This window comes from Fulmarus glacialis, unplaced genomic scaffold (assembly GCF_000690835.1).
Source record: "Fulmarus glacialis isolate BGI_N327 unplaced genomic scaffold, ASM69083v1 scaffold27332, whole genome shotgun sequence".
NCBI lineage: Eukaryota > Metazoa > Chordata > Aves > Procellariiformes > Procellariidae > Fulmarus > Fulmarus glacialis.
The window spans coordinates 46,930-65,349 of NW_009196345.1; the positions used below are offsets into that span (position 1 = coordinate 46,930).

The 18,420-nt window shown below is 36.5% G+C and overlaps 1 protein-coding gene across 1 annotated transcript in view; it reads left to right on the top strand.

The window, feature by feature from the left end:
- Positions 1-4,943: 4,943 nt before the first annotated feature.
- LOC104072656 (inactive dipeptidyl peptidase 10-like) overlaps positions 4,944-18,420 on the top strand; it is a gene marked incomplete at its 3' end in the record, with an annotated part of 52,192 nt that continues 38,715 nt past the window's right edge. The window contains exons 1-3 of the mRNA XM_009572180.1: positions 4,944-5,005; positions 8,023-8,097; positions 8,197-8,278. Of these exons, the coding sequence (XP_009570475.1) occupies positions 4,944-5,005; positions 8,023-8,097; positions 8,197-8,278 (219 nt within the window). The remainder of the gene's footprint in view (positions 5,006-8,022; positions 8,098-8,196; positions 8,279-18,420) is intronic.

Genomic DNA, 18,420 nt, shown 5'->3' on the forward strand with positions numbered 1-18,420 from the left:
TCAAACTCTTCATTTGTAGTATAAGTGTTACATAGTGGTTTCATGTGTCTGCACTCAGCAGTTGATGCTGCAGAGCTGTCTTCACTTTTTATGCACTCAAGCAGCAAAGTACATGAAACCCAAGCCTGACCATGTCATATTTAGTTGTTTAATCCCTTTTAGAAGCAGTTCCTGTGCTGGAGGACACATGGAGTCAGACTGGGCAGGCAAATGGGGAACATCTGAAATGAACGATAATGGAGTTTTAAAGGAAGGTGAATTTCACCTAATAATGTTATTGATAACATCAACATTATTAATTTATTTAGCACATAAATTACAAAATGGATGGAGGATTCATCCAGCAGCTGTATTTTGCCTTTGGCAGTAGTCATGCTGCTACTAATTTCATCTTATTGACTCCATCACAGGTTTTACTAACAGGGGTGTCACACATCTCGTAATACAAAGGGAAGAAAAGAATATGACATTTTTATTGTTTTGTGAAAGTTCTGGCTCAGCACATTAGATACTGATTCCATTCTCTTTGCACTGCAGACCTAGCAAAGTCACATGTCTTAAAGCGTATAAAAAGGAAATGAAGAATAGAAGTTTGTTATGTGATGTTGATCCATTTTTTTGGAGAGCAAAATGTTGCTGCTTGGAATCCTGATGGCATAAGGCAGAGACTAACACCCTCCCACTGTAACTCATTGCCTTTCAGCGGACTACCACAAAGGATGAAATCTGGCCACAAGTAATTTGGTGTTCTCCAAATGTGTAGTAGAATAAAGAGTTTGTATATGACATTAATGACCTGCTCAAAGACTTTTCTCATTTTCATTGCTGGAAATCTGAATTACACCAATGTACACTGAGCAAAACTGAGAGTAAAATATCACTAGCTAGAGGAGAAATAATTTAGCTAATAATTTGCATAATTTATATAGCTAATATGTATAGACTTTGTATAATTTGTATAGGCTGTGATTTTCTGTAAGGAGTGAATTTAACTATATAGTAATTCAATTTACTGAAAATACATATTACAATTATTTGTTTTGGCTGGCTCATTTCGCGCTAGGTGAAAATTAGGTAACAAAAGTCAGATCTCGACATACAACAGAATATGTTATAGGCCATGCAACCTCCTTGTAGTCTTAATTTGTATGTTGTCGCACTGTGTGTAGATACTAATTGCGGCTGGATCAATGCAGCGTCATGCTTGAGAAGCTGTGCCAAAACCCTGTATCGCGAGCTCATGTACACCTAACTCAGCGTTGCACTTCATTGTGCTCCCAGTTAACTGGGGTTAAATCACGTGGAGTTAGATAGGTTGTGTGCATCTGTGGGATAGACTTATCCAAAGTCATCAACAGAGTTCCATATTGTCTGCTATGTCACTTGCTTTTGATGTGACTGTCGCAAGCATAGTGCATTAATTTCAGTAATCCCTTCAAAAGGTCTCAGTAACCATCCTGTGCGTCTATATTTCATTATGTTGCCTTCATATTCTCTCCACTCTGCGTCTGGTACTTGCTTATTATTTGTAGTTCATGGCATGTTCTGCAGGCTCCATTTTTCTTCCAAGACACTTTTATCCCAAAGGCAAAACCAGAAGCAATATATGTTTGCATTTCTTTGTCTAAATTGAATTTTTGAGTCTTTAGTGAAGGTTTATTGAAGGTTTGATCTTCGATCTGTGAATAAGGTTCCGTGTGTCATCATGTGGGAGTACTTCCTTGCATGAATGACGGATGAATGATTAGTTAACTTTTATTTTGGCCTTTTAATCATTTTACCCCATGGCAAAGTCTTTTGGTTCGGTTTTGAGCGTAAGTAGATTTTTCAGTAATTCTTCAAATATTTAATTTAATTGTAGAAAAGAGGATGAAGGGAAAATCCTACTGCTGTTTTTCAAGCTGTGTACAGCTTCTGTACAGTTCCTGTGTGTGGCTCCCACTGAAGCAGTTTGAAAACATGCCGAACTATTTCACTAATGTATTACAAAAAATCTTAAAAAGTGAGAAGGACCATGGATGAATGAAGAAGTGAGTGTCCTTGGCAAGATGTATTCTCGTTTATTTTCCTGCTTCAGTGTGTCCTCTCCCTTGATTTCTTTGTTCACATGCATTTTGTGAAATATATTGTAACACAGGTTATTAATTACGAAGGATCATTTTTAGTTTTAGGTAGTCCTTTTCTTCAGCTGGGCTCAGGAATGTTTGTTTCTCAGTAACGTTTTTATAGATGTGAGGCCTGAAGAGATAAATGAGACAAGATTTGTGGGAAGAGGTAATATCTTTTATTAGACCAACTGATGTATCTGGAAAAAACAGAAGAGCTTTCAGGCACACAAAACCTTTTCCAGGTCGGGTTCTCTTAGCTTTGAACTGCCTGATAACTTGACTTGTGCCTGTGAAGCAATAAAAGGCGTTTCTTGATCTTTCTCTTTTTATTAATAATACTATTTGCGAGGCATTCATATATTGCAGCAGTTAACACTTCCCACAGCTAAAGCTGATAATTCTGTTTTTAATTCTGATTAATTCCTTTAATTCTTAGAATAATAATATAATAATTTTACATTCAGACTAGTAGTCTCTTAAAATACTAGATTTTGTTTTCCATGTGATCAGAAGTGTAAATTAACCTATAAAATATCTGATACCTCACTGATGAATCATAAAGATCTGTATGGTTTTGAACCTTATCTGAAAAACTGCCTCTCTTTCCAAGTCAATGTATATGTTTTGAGATAAGTGGGATGGGCAAGATGGCATATTCTGCAATTTCAGTTATTTAATAATACTCTGCTGCTTTTTTTTTAATTAATGGGAAGGGCATAGCTTTTAAATAGTCTCTTTGTTATTTACTAGGTACAATACAAATAAATAGATATCTATTGTAGGAATATTGTGTGTGAGATATATACCCCATTTGGCTGGTAAGCTTTGGGATAACTGAAAGTATTACTGCAGATGCTAAAATTTTCAGTGTATTTCATACACTGTCACTTTCTATCGTTCTTGCTCGGACTGAGTGCTGTTATGCCCTATGAGAAGTCTTATTTGAATCTGAAAAGAGAATTTACAGAGTCTAGCAGCACTGAGAACCGCAGAGACGGTGGGTGTCCGCGTGGGTAAAACTGAAAACATAGGACAGTCTGTTCACTACCTTGCAAAGAGCTGTGCTAGCAAGGAGGCATCGTTACTGTTCTAAATAAATAAAACGTGAAAGAATATTAATCGGTTTATAATGTAGGAAATGGATAAAGGATTTGTCAAGGTGTTTGGCATGCCCAAGCATTTTGCGATGATAGTGCTGCGAGGTTCTAATGTCATCAGCTCTCCTCCGTTTCCCTGGAGCTGAGGGCCCTCATCATCCTGTAGAAATACTGCTAGTGAGGTTTTCTTGGCAGCTTTTTAGCACAGACACTATTCTGCTGAGGGATGTTTTCCAAATTACCCAAGGACAGCAAACTGAATATTTCCTGGAGTATATTACAGAATTAGTGAAGGGTATTTGGCTAAGTGCATATTGCACATCGTTTTCCTGCATCTTGCTAGGCTATGCATTGAGTTCCATGACAGTATTTCATTTTTAGAAACCTTAGAAAGACAAAGACGTTCCTTGAAAGGTAGAAAATAAGGGACATATAAAACCCAGAACAATATGTCATCTAAAAGTTCAGATCGTGATTGATAAGTGTGGTTTTTTTATTGTTGGCTGTTAGCTGAATAATAGATTGTTATTTCAATAAGTTTTGACTGGAGCAATTTGTCTTGAAATACTTTTTTCACCTTTTTCTTTTAGGTCCTTTGTAATATAGTTCTGTAATTTTATTTTTTTCATACACAAATGCAGCTAACTTTTTCAATGTTGAGCAGCATCACATAAAAGCCTGTTTTCAGTTTATAAATTGATGAAAGACTGAATTCAGAAGAAATGTATGATATGCAACAGTAGTTACCTACTGCATTCTGTGGCAAAAGAAAAAAAAAAATATTGAGGGGGAGGTATGCTGTCTTTCTGATCTAAAAAGCCATTTTCACAGTTCTTAAACAGTCATTGTGGGGAACATTTCCAGCTTATCACAACAGAAAAAGGCAAGTTATTTACTTGTCAGAAAGGCCTGAACCCTAGCAAGCATACATGCTGCTCGTGGAGGTAAGGCTCCTGACAGTGTCGCACCTTAACATGTATAGTTTTATTATTAAATTATACAAGGCCTTTTCCTTTCTTCATTTTCCTCCTCTGACATGACAGTGCAGAAATTACTGTAATGCATTTCATATTTGAAAAGGCTTTGCTCTCCTACATTGCTTCACTTTGTAGAGACCTTCCCTGTGTCTATATTCATTAATTGGTTCTCCTCTTTGTGCCTAGATGATGAGTCTTTTTTCACTACAACCTTTCTCCCTTTTCCTCAGTTTCACACTACTTAAATATGTCATTTTTTTGTCAGTTGGAGTAATTTACTGTCCGTGTTTAAATATTAGCCTTAGTTTGGTCTTTTGATACCACCCCAGTTAGAAGGCATGGAGTACAAGAAATGTTTGAACACGTTTTGGAATAGAAATGATAGCACTTCGGATTTGAATGGTGAAGACGATAACCAGCCTTCGCAGTAAATACGCCGTGAGAGGGGACAATGCAGCCCGAGCTTTACCTGTGTGAGCTCTCAGTCTGTATCTTTGCAAACTCCATCATAAATTATCAGATTTTTTTTCAGTGCACATCCCACAAAACAAGAGTCGCAGGGCAGAATCCCCCAAGCCTACGTATGCCTCTTCCAGAGGGGACACGGCTGGTGGCAGCATGGAAGGTTTGATCCTTGTATTTTGAGAGTCCCTGATACTCCTTACGGTTAGCATCAGGCTTGGTGCTCTCAGCTGGGCTCTTCTTGTGTGATGCCAGATGTGGTACATTAGGGAACAGGAGACGTGGTCCCAGCCGCTGACATGGCTCTGTGCAAGCTAAAGCTTTACCAGAATAGTGGAGATCCTAAAAAGGATCTCCACAGGTAAGCCTTTATACAAAACTGCGAGGGCTTCCTAGGGATATGACACTTACTATATAAGCCAGACTTGAAAGGTTTTTCTATGTCTTTGTTTGTTTGTTTGTTTTAATTTCAGTAATGGTGGTGTTTCAGTAAGTGGCTATTCCAAGCAGGATGAATTAGGTAACTTCCTCCTTGTAATTTATTCATGGTGTTCCTATTAAGAAATAAAACTAACATGAGTAATTTGAGAAAAATGTGGGCATCCTGTCTGTGACTTCAAGTCCTGAAAGTGACTTCATTATAATGTTGATCTCCTCTGGTTGTGGGGTTCTTTCAAAGATATGACTACTTCTACATTAAAATTTAGACAGACATTTTACCACAAGGCAAGAGGAGAGTTTCCACATGAAATATGAAGTGTTCTTGTTGTTACAGCATATTTTCTGTTAATGCTGTCAAAATGACTTATTAGTTTAGCATTTCTCGTTGAAATATATTCTGTCTAATAATTTGCTTTTTAAATATTTCTATTCTAAATACTTATCAGCCCTCCACCCATTATCTGTGATATACTTTTCCCTTTTCCTGGAAGGGCAGGAAACCCATTCCTCTTCCCTGTAACTGGCTGTATGAGACTGTTCCCTTTAACAGCTTCTGGCAAGTGCCCCTCTGGGTAGCTTCTGGCAATGTACGCGCTGTGCAGAAACCACCATAATTTAACCGTTTATGTCCCTTTGATCTGCTTTTACCTCTAACAATATAAGAGTTATGAAAGAAAGCAGGAGCTTTGAAGCCAACCATTTGTCTCATTGTCTTACCAGCAGTACTTGAATAACTCTATCTTGATAGGCCCTCAATTGTGTTATCACCAAGTTAATTTTTCCCAGAAACCCCACTGAACTTTAAACATTATGGTATGTAAGCAAGTAGTTTACTTCTACTATATGTATATAATTAGATGTATATGTATATATAGTATAGAGACATGGTAGTAGGTATGTTTATGATAGCTATTTAGAGAAAATCAATCAAATTACTTAGAATATTCTTCTCGGTGTCTTTGTACCTCCTAGAGCAATCATAATATTACTATAATTTGTCTCTATTTCTGTCACGCTTAGCACCTCTCAGAAGAGGCTGGTACCTTGCATGACCAAACACTTTATCATAAGCTGTAATATAAAAAAACAGAACAGTTTGGGGCATACTTATTAATATATGTATGATTCTTCTCACTGAAGCAACGCTTTCGATGTTAATCATCATAGACTTGGAAAATTGAAGTGATTCTTGTCTAAAAGGGAAATTTTATAGAAAGGAAATTCAACTGCTGCACAAAGTACAGTTACTAATCTTAAAGACCTTTGTGGGCTTCTTGCAGCATCATCCAGCAAGGATTTAGGACATGCGAAATTCTTGGTGTGTGTTGACAGGGAACTAATAATGGAAACGGAGTCAGTGGAAGGATGTTTCAGATGGTTCTGTTACTGAATGACCTCCAGACAAAATAACAACCTCTGAAACCCCTCTCGTGTGCGATAGCGGCAAATTCCGATGGCTCTATTCATGTGTGATCCTCCTTTGTCTCTTCTGTTTGGAGGAGATACTGAGAGATTCCTGGTGCAGATAAGATAAACGAAAGAGTTCCCAACACATATATCTATATCAAGGTTTCAGCTTTACAGCTGTATCTGTTTCCATCTAATTGGAACTAGCCTGACACTGTCCAGAAAAAAGTCCTTCATGTGCCAAGCAGAGATACTGTAACTCTGTAGATGTGAAGCTACAGTAAGTCTAGTGGATGTCACCCTATGTTTCTTTCTGACAGTAGTTTACATTAAAAAGAAGAGTTTCTCTTAGTACAGTAATAATTAGTCACAAATATATTTTACATTCCAAGACCATGAATTAATTTCAGTTCATAATAAAACTAATTAATACTATGGAATTATGCTATTTTCATAATGCGAGACATAGTGGTAAAGAAATGAGCTAGGTTAAAACCAATTACCTGAGCCTGGAAGACAGCAAAATGTCTGTTATTTACTATATGTATATGTACATAAACTAATGTTTGACTTTAGAGAAAATGTGTAACAGTTTGCTTTGATTTTAGCCCTTTGGTGTGGTGGTACATCACATTATACGCTGTACCATGCTGTTCCCCACCATGGATCTTCTGGGTCCGCACACCTCAGGCCTTGATATTTTGCACTTAAATGACAATCCTGTTGATTTCAGTCGACTTCAACAAAATTTTCAACAAATAAAGACAGCATCATAAGACTGTACATTAGATTTGCTTTTCTTTCCCATCCAGAGAATCCTGGGGTTTCTGAGACCAGAAGTCGCTGGCAACTTCCTGATGAATTAGGAAGGTTTACTGACAAATAGCTCTTTGTTTTATCCAAAATGTTGCATACACAACGTCTCTGATAAAACAAACGTTCCCTGAATTTTAAAGAGAGTCGGTCAAAATCAGACTGAAACACGTTTAAGGAAAGCCACACCAAACACAGCCCCAGTAAGCACTCAGCTTTTTTATTCTATTCTGTGAGCAATAGCCCAGAAGGTCGTTCAGGCTGTACATAGCAGGTGGTCAGAAAAATATCATATGACTCTGTATCTGTCTGCATTTCAAGTAAAATAACTGTGATGCCTGTACAATCATTTTGACCATAACTTGATGAAGAAATACAGGAAAAAGTGATTTATTTTCCTAATGTATATTCTTGGGGTTTTTTATTTGGTTTTGTTTTGTTTTGTCTTTTTAAATCCTTGTGTTAAACAGGAACACAGATTTTTCTGATTGGGACCTTTTCTGTGCAGTTGTCGTACAGGTTAAGTGTCTGGTTAAATTAATAGGTGAATATGTGTGTCCTTCACACAGCATTCAAACCCCGGTTCAAGTCCATTGGTTATAATTAGTACAGTAAAATCTTTCAGTAATAAAGATATTGGTGTTTATAGGGATTAAAAGACTGTGACTATCATAATGGTAGTCTATATTTAATGCAGTATTCGTTTTTGTAATTCTTATGCCTTCTTTTTTTGTCACAGGTTTTTCATTATTCTTACACTGCTTCATATGTGATTTATAACATACACACAAGGTAGGTCACATTGTTTTTTCAATATGATGTCATTGTCAGTGGTTCTATACATAAGGTAATGCCAGTGTGTTCAAGTAAAAATGTTTACGTTTTTTCAAGGGAAGTTTGGGAGTTAAACCCTCCAGAAGTAGAGGATTCAGTTTTACAGTATGCAGCCTGGGGTGTCCAAGGACAGCAGCTGGTAAGCATGTCATTAAAAATGCTATGGTTTAATAATGCATTTACACCAGACAGACTGAAGTAAAAAAAAAAAACCTTAAAAGCCTTAAGATAAGTTTTGTTATATATTTCTGCATGATGCTGGTATGGTCCTCTTACCGCTTTTAGGGGATCTATTTATTTTTATTAAAAACATGTAAACATGTTTTTTCCAGTCTAATCCCAATAAGCAAATTGCACAATTGTTGAAAGAATCACATCTTCATCTAAATATGCACTCCAGTAATTTTCAGAATAAGATCTTTATGGCTACTACTATGAGGGAAGGGAAGTTGAAGGTAAAGAGAAGTTTTCAAGTGCAAGATCAATGAAAACTGTGGGCAAAAGCTTAACATTCAAAAGTGAATGTGATGGATTCAATAAAAAGTGGTATTTTCATTTCAGTCTGAAAATTACTGCCAAGGTCAGTTGTGCTGCATTGAATTCATAATAACAAAACCAGAAATGCTATGTTTCATATATTGTTTCCTACCAAAAGTTTTGCCATTTTTTATGAACATAAATCATCCATGATCATCATGACCAATCTCAATACAAGAAGAAAAAAATTGTGAGTTTAGAGCAGCAGTGATTTTAAACTGACCTCTGTTGGTAATTGAAGGCAAGAGAAAGACTTACAAAAGCTTCAACTCTCTGAATAAGAAATTCAGATAATCCTTGTTACAATGTTCTAATAAGCTCATTAATGCCCGCAGGCATGATCCCGAAGCCTCTTTGCACATCTGACTTGTCCATGTAGAGAGGCTGTAAGTTGAATGTCTAGAGAATATACCCCATTGCTTATATGATTCATCAAGATGGTGGGAATGTAAAAAATGTTTCTGGTTAGACTGTATTGCATTAAGCAAGTGGAGGCAGGAAGGAAAAAGCAGTCGGAACATGCTTGGTATGTTTTAATAGTTAACCACATTAATTTATTAATAATGAGAGCATGGTGACAGGATTGATGGTAACAAATACCTAGGTTATTTACCAGTGTTATGGAATGCAGCAACCTATGTAGGTTGTAGCAGAAAGGCGATGCATTTGCAAAACTGAGCACAATTAAAAAAATATTTTAAATTAAATTGCAGTTCATAAGATTTGTCTGTGCTGTACCTCTGATTAGTAATCTAAAGTACAACTAAAATTACATGGAGTGATTACTGAGAAATTAATTTTTTGTTTTCTTGAGATATATCTTAAGAACAAGGGCAGACTTACCAATCATACACTTCAGAAAAATAATAAATCAGAATAATGCTATCTTTATCAGTTTTGCCTAGATTGTCATTCTGGAAATATATATGAATGCTTTCAGATACGGGCACAGGTGGACTGCTATTAAGTCTCAGAACTGCAAAAAAATAGGTGGTCATTTTAGGTACAACCTTAATCATCCAAATTTGAAAACGTTAGCATAATTTATACTTCACTGAGGATAATATTACTCATCTTTGTAACAGTCCCTAGTAAAGTTAATGTCATGCTTTAAAAAGATCTGTTCTACTGTGGGCTTTATGGTGCCATATGGTCTGCAGAATTAGGAAATAATAACTTTGATTAAAACACAAAATCTGCTGTGCACTCTGAATGATACCAAGTGTTGTCATATAGATATAAACCTGCAATGACAGTATACTGAAGGTCACTTACATAAGAATTGCCAGTAAGAAGGATGTCCTCTTGAGGCTGTTTATGTGGTAAAAGGAGGTTTCTAAAGTGAAAGAAGTGCCTTGCCGCATTACCCTCCCACTTCAGCAGCAAGCCAGAAATGTAGAAGAAGTATGAATGAATAAAGACTGTTGTGAATAATGGTTGTTGCTACTGTCCAAAGGAACAGCTGCCTCTAGCAGAAACAGGACAGTAGATACCATTCCAGCAGAATAGGTTAAGCAGAGAAAAGATGTGTGACTGAGGACACATTGCCATAATGGTTCTCAGTTATAAAATTTGTCATTAGAACAAACACTTTGTCAGTGAGTTTTGACTAAAGATAGTACAGGAGGCAATCAGCAGTGAAACTGGGTAAAGAGGAGGTTGTAAAGGGAAAGATCTAAAGCATGGTAATCTGTCAGCAGTAGCTATCGATAGCACATACCTGGGTTCAAAGAAAGATGCAGTCTCACAGATCCATGTTGCCAAATACACTACAATTGGTTTACCAAAGTCCCTTCTGAAACAATACTTATTTGTCTTTTCATATAATAATGGAAATAGTAATAATTCGTAATAAATAAAACAAGCAGTGGAATACATACTCCAAACAAAATGATCATATTAACATGAGTAATCTCCAAGAGCCATTCATTACAACTGAAGAACGAATTAACTGTATACACACAAATTTTGCCTAGAGAGACCAGAGACCCATGATACATACTCTGTGGCCATCACATAAACAAAGTATATGTAGAACTCCAAAATGAAGTGGAGTAGCACCCTTCCAGGTGCAGTGCAGAAGAGAATAGCAATATCATAGCCATGACTGGTCAGCAAAATTGGTACGAGATGTGAAACAAAAGGCACGGGTATGCCTGACTGGGCCAAAGATCCTACCTTCATGCTTTAATTATTTGGAAGGTCCTGGATTAAGTCCAAATGATCTGTGGTAACACATGGACTTGGATCACCTATTTTCAATAAATTGGCCATAGAGTAGAATAAGATGTTTCCAATCCTTAGTTCTGCGGACAACCTAAGTAACAATATAAGCTACACAAGAATCTTAATTTGAGTTCTTCAAATGACGTGAAATAGTCAAGAGTTTCAAATAGATAATATAAGAAGATGAAGAAAAAAACAGAAATGAAATGTTTGAGCAGGAAAATTTATATGAAGCCAGGAATGTGCTTATTGCACAGAGGAGGGAATAGGGCTGCAGTGAAATCAAATACACAGTAATACTTTACATCCTTGTGAAAATCATGATCAGTCTAAGTTGTCTACTGTTATGAATAATTTCTAGGGCTGTCTAATGGGATGGCTGGCCACATGTGGCTAGTGAAGAACAAGAGTTAGGTTTATATCAGATACTGGGCCATAATACCATTGTTTTGAAGCTACCACGGTGGTTGCAAGACATTTAGTTTCTTGCTATTTACCTAGAGTAGAGGATTTTGTAAAGATTAAGAGGAAAGCTCAGAGAAACATCTGCTGTTTGAGTCATGACATTTTGGTGGTGAAATTGAAAATGTTTGCCATGGGGGAGAACAAACTTTTATCTAATGAATTAATGTATTTTAAGGTCACATAGCTGTTATTTTTGAGAACTGTTTTCAAGGTCGCACTCTTTAAATTGTTGTCTTTTAACTGTGTTAGAACTGTGCCAGATCTAAAATACCATTTCTGTGTGTCTTAGTATGTTAGGGAACTGTTTATGTATTTGCTAAATATTCCTCATATTTGCTCATCTTTGATTAAAATTTTGAAAGAGATCAGTTGATTATCTCTTTACCTCACCTCTATAGAATCCATTACTGCAGCATTAAGTATTTCCAGGGAAAACAAACCAGCACAACTAGATACCTAATTGGTTTCATCAACATTTTTCTGCCTCCAGTTTACTTGATTAGAGACCTCATTGCATATGTTTGAGAAAGAGATATCCCATACCTGGTAGGAAGGCTTTACTGAGGAGGAGAATGCTTTAGGGGTTTTTAAAGGGCCTCTGGTGTTGAAATACCCAATTTTTATCCAATGTTCTCTCTTCTTTGGCCTTACTTCTCCAATAGTTTGTAGCAAAGGTTTTCATGTTTCTGTGCTTGTATGTGGCACAGGGGAGACAGCCCTGTCTGGACCTATCTATGGAGATGTATCGCAGTAGAAGCCTGAATATAAAAACTGACCTCTGATCTCCAGTGTATGCAGAGTTTTCTATGAAAGCTGTAGTGTTTCTGTGCAGTGCTTCTTGTGATACAGATAGTTCTTCTGATTAGTCATCGGATGGATTACTTCAAGTAGCTCCCAGTGAAGTGTGGTTAGAAGTTGTTCAGTTTTACATAGCTTTTTCTTGAAAGTCTTACATAAAGTTTCTTCTGCCTGGGTGGTAACATGTTGTTTATTTTATACAAAATACTTTATTTTCACTTTATTCTATAAACATATATCCATGTAAGTCACTTTGCCTTTGTATTTATAATGGGTATTTTATGTTATTTATTGCATTGCGCTCATTTTTCTTTTGATATATTAAGTGTTTTTGAAGGGAGCTTGAGTTACATATTTGGATGGATCAGTATAAATAATGATCGATTGACTTATGTATGAATGTCTATGCATAAATAAATGCATATTTTAACAAAGCAAAAATCAAGAAAATAGTAAAGCTATCCAGAATACTAAAAAGGTTGTTTTGTAAAAGCTTGATGGCTTTCTTTGTCAAAATTTGATGCCATCAACAAAACATAGCATTATCAAATGGTGGGACTGAAGATGAGCTTTTACTATGCTTTAACATGATTTAGGTCATCATTGTGTAGAATTACCTATTATCCTGTATACACAAAGAACAATTTGTTGACTGTAGCTGAATTGTGGATTTAGGATGCTCTCATCGATTTTTAGAAAATATTTTAAATATTAGAAAACAAGAAAATTACCCTCTTGTTCCACAAAATGGAACAGGGTACTCACAGATAATAGGGCTTAGAAGCTGAAGCTTTTAGAAAAAGAATGAAAAAAAAATCCAGTGAAAAAGACCTCACCTTATATTAAAACTATCTAAAAACAGGTGTACAAACAGAAACCCAGAAACAAAACAGAGCAAAATCTGCTTTAATTGTTATTAATAAATGTACCAGTTCAAGAACTCTCTACCCCTCTGCTTTGTGATCAGTCACCTTTATCCTGGTTGTCTTGTTTGGAGGTTCATTTTGCCTTCCCCCCCCCCCAACACCTATTGCCCCACAAAAAAGCAAATATCTATCAGACTGTTGAATTGCTGTATTAACATGACATTTCCTTACAATTGCCTTCTCTTCAAAATTTTAGCTTTTTTCTATGGCTTTCAAATACTGTTTTAGAAAACAGAAGTACTGCAGCAGAAAAGTTCTTTGATATTGTATTATTTGCCAAGTACCCAGATAAGCACTAGACTGATTTTAGTAAATGAGAAATTAGCAGGACTATGCTAGACACATATCTTGCTCAACAGATGCTTTAACAGCCATTAGTTGCTGAAAGCTTCATTTACTATTTGCTCTATCAAGGTTCAAAGTACAACTACTATAAAAATTGGTAACTTACATTTCTGTAAAATATTTGCCATGTGTTTTATTTTTGCATAATTAATGCTGTGGGTACTTGGCACCCCCTCCTGGCAAAAAACACTTCCATTTGCAAATGAAGAAGAAAAAAATCTCTCAGGGTTCATGAGCCAAGTAGAAGCTTAATTAGTGCTAATGAAGTAAGTCCTAAATAAATATATTTAATCTGCTGTTTTTATTTTCAAAGTCTTTTGCTCTTTTGACTTGTATTTTTATATGAGTAACTTAAAATCACGTATGAAAAAGTCAAGGCTTTATTTCATATTTCCTTTTAATCATGATGCTAATGAGGCAAATAGCAGTAAAACTGAGAGGAAAATGTCTGCTTGAATTTATTCTGAAAACCAGAAAGAAACAAGAACACTTTAGTGTGACATTAACCTCAGGTATGATTTCTTATTTAAAATATATGAGGGGTTCCTTACAGAACTTCTGTACTTCAAAGCATATTGGGAGATCCTTTGTCTTGCTGAGGATGTTTCTATGAAGAAAGGGAACCTGTATGGTTGAGCATTTTCCACCTAGTTGAGTCCTTAAGGGATTTGACCATAATTCTAGCAAATGCTGAAGTCATGTCTTTCTGAAGGCAATGAGAAATTAAGGAGGCTACTAAAGCTTTTTTATTTTCTCTTCCAAATGTTTTTATTACATTTCTAGATTCCAGCTGGGAAACTTACTGTGTCAGAGACTGAGGTTTTGAACCGAAAAGTGAAAACATTTACAGAAAAAAGGCACACAAAATGACTGTTTTAATAGCAACTTTTGACCAGCAGCTAAATTTAGATTGTGTATTATTTTGCAAGACTGGGCATTCTGGGTTTTTTTTGTTTTGTGTTAGATTAAATGTGCTAAATGGTCAGATCCTGTTATGAAATGATATGAAAACCACTTATTAGCATACTTGCAAAAGCTTTCTGCTGCTTTATCTTTGATACAAGAACTGCTTTTTATCAGGGTCATGGTGAGCGTTGGCAATATAATATTTTTCTTCACATAAGAATTAGAGTTACCTAGAAGCCTTAGATAAAACTGTATTCCTCCTAAGCTGCTGCTACACATTGGATTTCCATTTGGATTTCTCAATCTAGCATTGTAAAATGTAAATGTTTTTTGCCTTTCCATCTAAATAATTCAATTCAAACTATTCTTCAAAGAAAAAATTAAATTATTAGTTTCTCTGAAGGTATTCTACTGAACTAATTTCCATTTTCAATTATTAATTTCTAGGTGCCCACTCCACTTAAATATAGATGAAGTTGGAGAGGAGATAAGCATTAAATGCATGTTCTCTAGTTTCAGAAGTGATACTCAATATGAAAGCAGTTTTCTCCATCTCAGAAAAGGGGAATGGAGAATGCAGCCAGAAAACGCAGGCAGTTTTGGAAAACAGGGAAAAATACATTTTTACATATCAAGGTTGGATATATTCAATAAAAGTTTTGTGAGCTCTAGAGAGCAGGAACATTTATAAATGGAATCAAGGCTAAGTTGAGCATAGAAGAAGTTGCTTCATCATTTTGCTTAGTGAAATGCAATGAATGTGTCCTGGTATCAAAGGTAACTTAAAAATGTTAAGGATTAGATATTGCTAGCCCTTTGTGAGAATAGCTACTTGGCTGTATCTGAAAGATGTGAAGACATAATGAGAAAATCATATGTTTTATAGGAGCATTATTCCTCTACTACTGATTTTCATTTGGAACAATAAAAGGCCCAGCAGCTTTATAGTGAATAAATTGAGAGGGGAGATAAAAGATGTTTCCTCTCCCCTTTCCCTGACTCTCATTCTGTTATCACTGCTCTAGTATGCAGCTAATATTTGAATCAGTATGTAAACCATGCACACAGGTAGTGCACTTTTCTATCCAGTCTCCTATCAATACCTCTTTTGTAAGCAAATATATAGGAAATTTAACATATCATTGTGCTAGAAAGAGAATTATTTTTTCACATTGATATTTATGTGTGTGTGTGTGTGTGTATATATATTTTTACACACAGTCCCACAAAGACACGTGCAAACAAGCAAAGACACACATGTTTGATAGGAGCAATCATCAGGACTTCTCTTTGCAGCAGCCTGCAGGGAGCGATGAAAATAGAAATACGCCCCTCTCATCTAGACTGTCATGTTGTTCAACACGTGTATGTGTAACAAAGCATATCTGAATATTCACACTTCCGTCTGTTAGCTAATATTAACTGCAAGTCCAATGGCTCATAAAATAGGACTGCTGTGCTTCTTGTGTGAAAATTGCATAGCTTTGTGTAATGCAGAAACAAGAAAATTATACTTCAGAAGTCTAAAATTCGTTAGAAATAGCCACCCATAAAAACTAAATACACAGTCAATAACAAGAGAGATCAAAATCTGATTGAACCTTTTGCTAAATCAGAGTTGGGAAAGATTAGGTAACAAGTTTTATTATGGACTGTATTTGCACATAACTCCAAAATCCTGCCCAAAATCATTGCAGGCTTACCTATGTCCATCATATAATCACTTACCACCTTGGGAAAAGGAAGGGGAAAATTCGCTATGGTAGGGTGCAAAAATGTCAAAACAGAAGAGTCTGAAGAACTGACATTTCTAATGCCTTTGTGGTTCAGGTTCTAAGCCAGAGGTTGTTTTAGCCAATGGTAAACACAAATTTTATTTACCTTTTGTAAAATTTTTGCAGAAGACTTGAAAAGACTTCTGAGTCTCTGTGATTGTACCAGTGCCTACAGAGTTCAGCTAGGAACAAGCTAAAGGGATAAAACCAACTTGGCAGCAAAACCCCCTGAACTCTTGCTGTGTGGCAAGGATCCTCATGCTCTTCTGTTGATAGGTTCTGTTTGCTGTATGATAATATTTATTCTTATTTGGCACGTAGTGTCCAGCAAAAATACAGACAGGTTTCTGTCAGAGGAAGTGACAGCGACTCCCTTCTTCAGCAGGGCTGAACCTCATTTTTTCCCTATGATATGTGTCCTTGAAAGTTAGTTCAATTGTTCCAGTGGTCAAGATAGGACATCCTGGACCGGTTTAGATCAATGGGCTCTTTACGTCAGTCAACCAGGATTTTACCCATAGCATATGGATAAAGATGGAGTAGATGGTCCTTGTTAATATTTAAAAAAAAAAAAAAAAAAAGAGGATACTTCATGGATGATCATGTCATGACTCCCTGCTGAATCTCTATCAGCAACAGCTGTGATGAGGAGAAAAAAAAAACAGATTATGACCACACAGCTTTGGGCATGTTCAATGCTCTTGTAGGCTCTTCCTCTCTATTTTAGCCAAGTCCTTCTTGAAAAAGAGACATTAAATTCCATCATCATCAACCCGTAAATGTCCTTGCATGGGTTTTTTTTTCCCTACCATGGGGTTATGACTTCCCCACTGTGTTTGCGCTGAAGGATCAGAGCAGATTAAACTCCTGCCGCACTGTGTTAAAGTGACCTAGGCTTTCATGCTGAGTCAGCCTGAGCCAGACAGTGAAATGCAGGGGACTGCTTGCAGATGTGTTATTGCGGGGAATGTATATTCAGTGACAGCTTCAAGGCCAGGACAGCCCTGCAGAATAAGGATTAGAAAGTCAGGTATACTGTTGATTTGTAAGAGAAAGTGAAGCATTGATTGGCAGGGAGAAAAGAAGGCTGAAGGACCCGACAATCAGCCAACACTTAAAAGTCCTGCTTTTGTGGAAACAAACTGGTATTAGAAAGATCTGTTTTAAAGTGGTGGAAACAGCATTAATGAGGAAAACAGAAACCTGTGCACATCAAAGTATTTATCACTTTAGTTGGGGGCTAGGGTGTGGTGGAGAAGTAATATGCTAATAGTATTTGTGTGCTCATATAAATGTGCTATATGTATGAGCAAGGCTTGATCAGTAGTGACTAGTAGGTATTGGTCATATAGATGGTATTGCAGAACACTGCACATTTTCACTTCACCGTTTATGGCAGGTGCCAGTGCATTTACAGAAATAGAAGAGAGAAGTTTTGTGTGGAAGGAAAGCAAACAGTTATTTTCAAGTGTTGCTTCACAGACTCTGAACTGTCACAAACAGAAATGCTATTGTAAATGTTAGTCAGAATTTTCTCATTCCTATTTGTCTCATTCCTAATGAGATATTTTAAGACAGACTGGCTTTCTTGCATTGGATGCCCTACCTGCGTGAAGTGGTAAATGGCTGTAGAGTCTGTACAGGTAGATGTCAACTGCTAAAATGTTGGCCCATCATAAAGACAACTGGCAACTTGAACAGTGTGCACAGTGGGGAGACCAAGGCACACGTACCATATGACAAGATAGGCTGGGTCAGCAATAGTAGCTGAAAGGACAAAGCTTTGTGTTAAACCCTGCCTGGGTTCTCATATAGGAGATGCTCAGAGGCACCCTGGTCTGGTCTACTTCAGCATTTGGATAATGTACAAAGTTCTCTAGGATCATCTACCACTGTAGGAATAGTAGAAAACAAATACGACTTCATAGCACAGCATTTTCAATTCTGTCTTTTTTTACTTTGGTCCCTGCTGTTAGGATGCTACTTTCTTACATTTTGTCAAAGAAAACAGAGAAAATTCCTCCTCTGGCACCAAGTCCAGGCAGTTATCTTAGATATTATCCCGTCTCTCAACATTGCCTTTTTTCTTCCGGAGTAACTAGGTTGAAAATTTTTCATTTTAGATTCTGTTACGGATTGATCAGTCTGGGCATAATTGAAGGCATGATACCAGTGTGAGATGAGCCTTCAAAATACCAGACATAATTTTAAAAGATTTTATGGTAAGGGCAGATTATGATTTTATTATAAGTCTGTAGGAGCAACCCAGGCATGTAAGAGTGACATTTCTGTCCACGCTCTTC